General features: G+C 37.8%; 1 protein-coding gene across 1 annotated transcript; it reads right to left on the reverse strand.

Annotated features, from left to right (window-relative positions):
* Window positions 1-1,454: 1,454 nt before the first annotated feature.
* LOC145288274 (uncharacterized) lies at window positions 1,455-3,404 on the reverse strand (the record flags this gene model as incomplete). The annotated part of the gene is made up of 2 exons (XM_080136310.1): window positions 1,455-1,790; window positions 3,276-3,404. Coding segments are annotated over 2 exons (465 nt in total), but the record flags the coding sequence as incomplete, so codon positions are not given.
* Between the last annotated feature and the right edge of the window lie 5,998 nt (window positions 3,405-9,402).

Raw genomic sequence — 9,402 nt, forward strand, 5'->3', positions numbered from 1 at the left:
TTGCAGATAATAGAAAAGAGCATCCCCCACTAGGTTACGAAGTCTGTTTTGAACACTGTCAAGGCAGGATAAACAGCTTCTAGCAGCTCCAGTCCAAATGTGGCAACAGTACTCCATCATTGACCGTACCTGGCTTTTATATAGGTAGGGAATTGCATCAGAAGTGAGATATCTACTGGAGCGATAGAAGGATCACACCATTTTCGCAGCGACCTTAGCAACGGATTTGATATACGTGTTCCATTTCAGATCGGGAGTAAAGATCAAGCCCAGAATCTTATCAAAACATGAATCTTCCCCAAGACGAGAGCTACTCATTTCAATTGATGCCAGATAGGGACTCAGAGCGTTGATGATGTAAGGATAGAAGCTTGGTTTTAGATGTGTTAAAAGTAACCAACCATTGTACCACACACTCAAGATCAGAGGAGAGAGAATCAGAGAGAACTTGGTCGTTTACGGTGTTTGATGTGCTGCCACAGATGGTCGTGTCACCAGCATAAATGTCTACGAATGATGTAAGGATATGATTTGGAAGATCATTGATGTAGATTATGAAGAGAGTTTGGACACAGGATGGACCCCTGAGGGACCCCAGCGTTAATACCGAGAGCTTCTGATTTCTGTCCGTCAACGACTACTCTTATGAACCTATCAGAGAGCAATGATTTAATAATTGAGCAGACATTTCCAGCTATACCATAGCTGGAGATCTTGTGAAGTAAACCCTTGTTCCATACCTTATTAAAGGCCTTTGATATACCAAGAGCAATTGCCCTGAAGAGGAAGCCTCTATCGAGAGATTCGCTAATCCTGTGAGATAAAACTGTAAGCAAGTCTGCTATAGATCTAGCAGGACGGAAACCATATTGCATTTCAGTAAGAAGGTTATTTTTGCTGAAATGGTTGACTTCTTCTCTATTTAACACAGATTCTAGTAACTTATTCATGACGCACAGGAGACTTATTGGCCTGTACTTAGAGGGAGATGACAGATCACCTGAATTCTTAAATACAGGACATACTGATGAGATTTTCCATGGTATTGGGAAGCATTTTTCCTTAATGCAACGCTTAAATAACTTAGTAAGTATGGGCGCTAGTTCTGGTCGAAGTTTTTTTAAGCACTATAATTAGAATGCCGTCAAAGCCGGTTGATTTACTGGAATTAAGGTTTTTGATTAACTTGGCAACATCACGTACAGATATTTGTATGCTGCATAAATGTATTCATATTGTTATGTAAGCCTTTGTCTTTGTTCGTCATTTCAACCAAGATAATATGTTTTGTCTTTCAAGTTTATGTGTATTAGCACGATGCCCCATCGTCTGGTATGAGGAACTTTATATGAAGCCCCTTCCAAAGATTGACTATATCCTAACGTACATTGATAATGCACCTTCCCTCCATGTTTAAAGAGCTGCTCATTAACACCTATCCCCCTTCACATCTCTCAGCTTCCCTTAATATGAACTCCCAAGTAATTCTTGTCGTTGTCGTTGTTGTCGTTGCCGTTGTTGTCATCATTGTCGTCATTGTTGTCGTCGTCACTGTCATTGTTGTTGTGATCGTCATTGTTGTTGTCGTTGTCGTTGTTGTCGTCATCGTCATCGTCATCATTGTCGTCGTCATCGTTGTTGTCGTCGTCATCGTTGTTGTCGTCATCGTTGTCGGCGTCATCATTGTTGTCGTCATTGTTGTCGTCATCGTTGTTGTCGTCATTGTTGTTGTCATTGTCATCATTGTCATCGTCATCATTGTTGTCGTCGTTGTTGTCATTGTTGTTGTTGTCGTCATTGTTGTTGTCATCATTGTTGTTGTTGTCGTTGTTGTCGTCATCGCTGTTGTTGTGATAGTCATCATTTTTGTTGTCGTCGTTGTCATCGCCGTCGTTGTCGGCGTTGTTGTTGTCGGCGTCGTTGTTGTTGTCATCGTCATCATTTTTGCCGTCGTTGTCGTCGTTGTCGTCGTTGTTGTTGCTGTTGTCGTTGTCGTAATTGTTGTCATCATCATCATTTTTGCCGTCGTCGTCGTTGTTGTTGTTGCTGTCGTTGTCGTAATTGTTGTCGTCGTCGTTGTCGTCGTCGTTTTCGTTGTTGTTGTTGTCGTCGTCATTGTTGTCGTCGTGTTCATCATTGTCATCGTTGTTGTTGTTGTTGTTGTCGTCATTGTTGTCATCGTCGTCATTATTGTCATTGTTGTTGTTGTTGTTGTTGTCGTCATTGTTGGCATCGTCGTCATCATTGTCATCGTCTTTGTTGTAGTCGTCGTTGTTGTTGTCGTCGTTGTTGTTGTTGTCGTCATCGTCATCATTGTTGTTGTCATCATCGTTGTTGTTGTCGTCATCATTGTTGTTGTCATCATTGTTGTTGTCGTCATCATTGTTGTCATCGTCATCATCATTGTCATCGTTGTTGTTGTTGTCGTCATTGTTGTCGTCGTTGTCATCATTGTCTTCGTTGTTGCTGTTGTTGTCGTCGTCGTCATTGTTGGCATCGTCGTCATCATTGCCATCGTTGTTGTTGTTGTTGTCGTTGTCATCATTGTTGTCGTCGTCGTTGTCGTCGTTGTCATCGTTGTTGCTGTTGTTGCCGTCGTCGTCATTGTTGACGATGTTGGTGTCATTGTTGTCGGCGTCGGCGTCGGCGTCATTGTTGTCGGTGTCGTCGGCATTGTCGTTGTTGTCGTCATCGTCTTTGTTGTTGTCGTCGTTGTTGTTGTTGTCGTTGTTGTTGTTGTCGTCATCGTCATCATTGTTGTTGTCATCATCGTTGTTGTTGTCGTCATCATTGTTGTTGTCATCATCATTGTTGTCGTCATCATTGTTGTCGTCATCGTTGTTGTTGTCGTCATCGTTGTTGTCATCGTCATTGTTTTCGTCGTCATTGTTTTCGTCGTCGTTGTCGTCGTTGTCGTCGTCGTTATTGTTGTCGTCATCGTTGTTGTTGTTGTCGTTGTTGTTGTTGTCGTTATCGTTGTTGTTGTCGTCATCATTGTTGTCGTCATCATTGTTGTCGTTATCATTGTTGTCGTTGTCATTGTCGTTGTTGTTGTCGTCGTCGTTGTTGTTGGCGTAATCGTTGTTGTTATCGTCGTCATTGTTGTTGTTGTCATCGTTGTTGTTGTCGTTGTTGTTGTTGTCATCATCATTGTTGTCATCATTGTTGTTGTCGTCGTTGTTGTTGTCGTTGTCGTTGTTGTTGTCGTCGTCATCATTGTTGTCATCATCGTTGTCGTCGTCGGTGTCTTCTTCGTTTTCGCCATTTTTGTTGGCGTCCATGTCGTCGTCGTCATTGTCGTCGTTGTCGTCATTGTCGTCGTCATTGTTGTCATCATTGTTGTTGTCGTCGTCATCGCCGTCGTCATCATCGCCATCATAATTGTCGTTGTGTCGTCGTTGTTGTCATCGTTGTTGTCGTCGTCGTCATCGTCGTCGTCATTGTCGTCTTCGTTGTTGTCAACGTCGTCGGCGGCGGCGGCGTCATCGCTATGTACTCCATTCTATTACAAACGTTTAGTACCCGTTATGTACTTAATCATACAATGTTACATGGCTCAAATAAAAAATGAGCGGAGATGTTTGAAATTAAATTGAAAGTGTAAAGATGCAAACACATACTTTGTCAAATTTTCCTGTTGACCAGCAATTATCAACCTATTTCATTCTTCACTTCCTAGCTTCAATAATCCATCATTCAGAATAAATTATCTCAGACGAATAAATCTGAAGTTTGTCTGAATTTGGTCCCTTCTTCTAGGTATGAACGAATTTGTTTGAAGTCGGTGCTTCCTCAGTATAGCAGGATCCCATTAAAAATATACATACAAGAAGAAGAGATTAACAAGATTTGTTTAGGAATGTATAACACTGGGTATAACACTAGGTACAACACTGGGTATAACACTAGGTATAACACTGGGTATAACACTAGGTATAACACTGGGTATAACACTGGGTATAACACTAGGTATAACACTGGGTATAACACTGGGTATAACACTAGGTATAACACTGGGTATAACACTGGGTATAACACTAGGTATAACACTGGGTATAACACTAGGTATAACACTGGGTATAACACTGGGTATAACACTAGGTATAACACTGGGTATAACACTGGGTATAACACTAGGAATACACTAGGTTAAATGTCTAGAATAAATAGTGGTAGTTCCTGTGATGTGACGCAACGGGCACAGATTCGTCTGGTACGTATATGTGCAAAATATTTCCATTTTTATGTCGCAGTATGGTTAGTTCAGTTTTCATACATCTTCATGCAAAATATCGCGTTCTACATTGCTGTCGTATTTAATACTAAACCGAATCGAAACAGTATTTACCCTTGTTGGGTTGAACCGGCTTCTTCCTTCGTAGGAAGTTTCATGGGAACACCAATTTCATAAGCGATACCCAGTTGCTTGTATATCCTCGTTAGATAAGAATGTTAGGTTGTTGCGGCTTTTGCAAGAAAGTGTCAACATTCTCTTACATACCGCACTTGGCACTGAACGTTGCTTAACTTGGGCGATCTAATGAGAACCGGTGTGTGAACGCGATTATGACGTACATGCTGCTTTGCGGAATAGAATGACGGAGGAAATCGTTTGTATAAACCATGATGTATTTTTAATCCTTGGCTGCGGCGAACGAGTCAGTGAGAAAATGGAAAGTGCTTGGATGCATTGGAGTGGATAAAAGTCAATTTATCGAATTCTCTAATCAATCGCTTTTGGTGTATCTCAATTCGTCGCTAAATATAAGATGATTCAATACCCACTCATCCTTAACTGTAAATAAGTGGTGCTAAGTGGCTAAAGGCACGGACTGACAGCATGAATGTGTCAGCTCCGAATCTAGTAGTTCCATAGAAACACTTTCATTTAGGGATATGGTCAACCTTCAAATGGTCCCTCTCGTGAGTAACTTATTTCTAATATTCGGCACTAATAGACTCCCGACACAATCACCCTTACATTGTTTATATATTAATTAGAGGGGGTGTTTCAAAAGTAATGTCTCCTATTTTTTTTATTTCGCCCGAATGAATCAAAAGGGAATTGCAAATTGTATTGATATGAATACTGAACATGCCTTCATGATCTGAAGTTTCACCTTTTCTGTTGCAGATATTGACAATGTGAAACACTAAGAAATTAACCTCTGTGATGGACCTGCATCAGAAGTAGAGATGTGCCATTGAATTCCTGGCAATAGTGCATTGAGAATGGTGGTGACTATGTAAAAAACTAAATTCTGGAGCAGAAAAGGTAACTCATTTAATGGTATTATTACCGTCTTTATAGTTCAACTATTTTAGTTAAAAATAGGAGTTTTTATTTTGAAAACGATTTTCGTCGTACAAAGCTCACTCCAGTTGCCCATACGCAGCCATCGTTCATCGCTAGCAAAAGTTCATAGAGAATGGTGGTGACAATATAGAAAAATAAATTCTCGAATAACAATGGGTCGCTGGTTTTAATAGTATTATTCTTTACTTCGTAGCATTCGTGTTAAAAATAAGAGGCTTTACTTTTGAAACGACTTTTGTATATCCTTCCGGACAGATTCAGGCCACCGAAGGGAAGAAGGCCTCTTAACTGAAAAATGCCTGCAGACAATGTAGGTAAGATTTGTCGAACTGTTACTGTTGATACTATATGAGGGCATTTTTAAAACGAGCATTAAAACATGTTACAAAGAAAAGAAAGGAACCGAATTCAATTAATACCGAAACTGAACTTTATTCAATATAAAATATAAATATTATCTATGTAAAATTACGTAATTTTAAAGCAATATGCAATATAATTTGGGAGGGGACATTATTATTATTTCACTCACTACGAGTTGTCTCACAGGCCATCATCAGTGATCGCTCACTGGCAGTAACCTGTGGTGTTTCCTGGAGCCCGAGTGACAACAAGTCTCCCCATATTTGTTAGTGTTCTCCACCTCTTGACCACTCGTGCAGATGATTGCGCATTATCGCAACAGCCGTTTGCCATTGATTTCTCGTTGGCATCAGCCATTGGTGTTTCCCGAGGTTTGAATGACAAAATGTCTCCCAATGTACCAGATTTGAACTGCACACTTCCAGGGGAGATCCGGTTAGTACTCTCCCACCTCGGTCTTTCCATCCTCCCTGATCCTTTAGAACTTGTTGATGTAGCGCCACTTGATGTCATCTACACCAGATTTTTTAATCATCATTGTTACAATAATAATAATAATAATAATAATAATAATAATAATAATAATAATAATAATAATAATAATAATAATAATGGTGCTTGTGTAGTGTACGCACCGTGCTATATTTTAAATAGTATTTCCAAGTTAAATTTTAATTTTATGGTATCGTTTTTTTTTTTCATTAAATATTTCGGTGAAAGCGCAGAATAGTTAGAAAGCCCTTCCCCCTGTTAAGAATGGCTTCCTAATTAATAACGTTATTATTTCAACAGGGCGCATATAACATTTACTCGTACTTCACGGGAAACGTGAACCCTACGCAAACGGTGTTTTTATTTAATTGCTCTCTGTAAGCGCATGAACAAAAGGTTTTCTTTGGTTTATTTAATCACGAAAAATTTTATGCAGATACTATCTGAGGCCAAAAAGTTGCGGGGGGGGGGAATATTATTTGAATATGTATGAAAAAATAATTTAGCAAAAACTAAAAATCTTTAGGGAAGAAAATAATTTAAAAAAAATTAAAATGAAATAAAATAAAAGTATGAATCAAATTCCCCCCCCCCAAAAAAAAAGAAAATAAAAGAGAAAAAAAAGAAATACACGCACGATTAAAAAAAAAAGTCTGAAATATATACGAAGAAAGGGAAAGAAAACGCTTTCAGGGAGCAATCATTAAATAAAAGCACCGTTTACGCAAGGTCAACGTTCCCAGTTATGTATAAGATAAAACACAATAAAATATGTTAGCTAAAATTTAATGTACTCTTTATTTTTAGTTCATATCAAAACTTTAATTAAAACTGATTAGTTAATGAATTTTTCATTAATTAATTGATAGAGTTCAAAATAGACTTCGTAGCCTTTTCTCTTCCTTGCAACCTCTATCTCACAGAAGAGATGTTGCGAGTTTGTCTCTGATGTATCGTTATTTTCATGGAAAGTGTTCGTCTGAGCTTCAATCTATGGTCCCCCCCTCGCCAAACTTTCACAAGAAACACTCGTCTAGCTGTAAACACTATCAATAATTCCCCCCACTCTTTATCTGTACCTAAACCTAAACGTAGATTCCATGAACAAAGCTTCTTTCTTAGAACTGCACGCCTGTGGAATTGTCTTCCGTTTTCCTTCTTTCCAGCTGACTACAATATGGTTGTCTTCAAGTCTAACGTAAATAAGTTCTTGATGAGCCGTTCAATATAAGTTATCAAATTTACCAAATTTTCATTACTAATGATTACTATATTGTCCAATTTCTACTGTACACTCTTTAACCCTTATCCTTGAGTGGCCTCTTGGCCTTGATAATGTGGTGATACCTATGTAAAAAAAGAAAAAAAAAAAAAAAATTTGGGTTCGGATTGTCTCGGAAGAGAATAGAGAATTTCCTATTTCATTTTCCATTTCACCATGTAAATTATTTACAGATAAAATGTTATAAAACAAACAAACATAAACTTTTACATTTTAAATATACTTCAAAGAAATAAATTACGCTCGGTGTTAAAATATTGAATTCATCGATCGTCTTGGTTAAATAAAAAAAAAATAAATAACTGTCGTGAAAAATGCTTCTAACTTTAAAATATTTGAAAATACTCAATGAAAAGTTTTATTTATTATGAAAAGAACGGACTGAAAAAAATCCTCATCTAAAAATTGTTTGTTTTGCAGTTTAAAAAATAAAATGAAATATTCGATTTTCTTCGATAGACATGTAAGAAAATTTCAAAAACAGGTTCACTTACTGTTATAATTTGTTAGATTAAAATTATCCCAATGTGCAATTATATAATCATCCAAATGGAGAATTGTTTTTTCTCTTTAGAAAAAAAAATACATGCACGTTTGAATTACCTTCATAAAATTACCACAAGGGGCAACGAAAAATATTTTTAAGGGTATTAGCGTAGTCACGTGGTTGCACACAAGAAACTTTAGGCACCATATACCTACATGTTGATCTGGTAATCACGTCACGATGTCATGTACATCGGCCTTTACTCTTGGTGGTCTCAGTTAGATCTGAAATGAAATACTTCTAAACAAAAGCATTTTTATTATGTTTGCCCCAAACCAAAATGTCTATTTTTAGGAACTGGGGTTTTCCTACATGAAAAGCCTACCTTTTGCCTCAATCTGCCGCTGTGAGGAGCCAAGCTCATACTAACTTTCCGGTTGACATTTTGAATTTACAAATATTACAATGTTTCACAAAGGGTTAACAATGTTGTTAAGCGATAGAAGACAATTTTATTGATAGCTGTCTAGATTTAGATGCAAGCGTAGGTGGCGTAATTATATTCAAGTCACGCCGGACCTGCTGCAGTAAGTCCCCTGTGAATGGTACGCTCTACGTATCTCGTTTTTGATCACATCAGCTTAATGAGTTGTGTTAGCATAGAAACACCATGGCAGATTAGTAGGCGATATTTCGCGATGATTATTATCCCCAGGGATGTGCGCAACATTATAATCGCAATGTGACTGTTTCCTGCGTGTAGTGGAAAACAAATAGAAACACATATATTTCTAAGATGAGGATTAATAATCCGAAACAATCAGTGACGTAACGGATAAAGTACTAGGTGACATTAGGTTCTATGTGACACTTCTCTGAAAGCTAAAAGTTCAATACTTGTGGATCCTTGGCGTAGCAGATAAAGTACTCCATATTCTTCATTGGCTCCGTCATATAATTTTAAAATTATATTAAGGTGTCATCAAAGCGGAACCTCTTCTCAGATTGAGCAGTCTTGGAAATGACAATGCCCGCCACAGCTTTAGCGTAAATACAAAGCTCTTTGTAAATAAAAAAAAAATGGAGCACTGTGGAGTGGCAGTCAATGTTTTTTATAAAGTATTCTTAGATATTTCTACTGATTCTGTCGCCTGTTGGATAGAGTTACTGACTATCAACTCGCTGATTGTTGGTTCGATTCCGGGCTTAAAATAGGTGCTTGTCTAATCCGATCCTTAATTTAAGTTCTTGAAATTTAAACTGGCGTAATATAAGCTAAAAATAAGGCGATTTCAACTTCTTCTTGAATTTTGTATTTATGCTCAAATGCATTTTATTGTCTTTTTGTGGATTGATAGTTGCTACATCTTGTGATGAGTTAAGGACAAAATAGATTCAGTGATTGATGTAATAATTAAATGAATGATATTGTGCTACGAAACAGTAACTGTCAAGAACTGC

Source organism: Euprymna scolopes, chromosome 11 (genome assembly GCF_053919585.1).
Source record: "Euprymna scolopes isolate OS-2025 chromosome 11, ASM5391958v1, whole genome shotgun sequence".
Taxonomy (NCBI): domain Eukaryota; kingdom Metazoa; phylum Mollusca; class Cephalopoda; order Sepiida; family Sepiolidae; genus Euprymna; species Euprymna scolopes.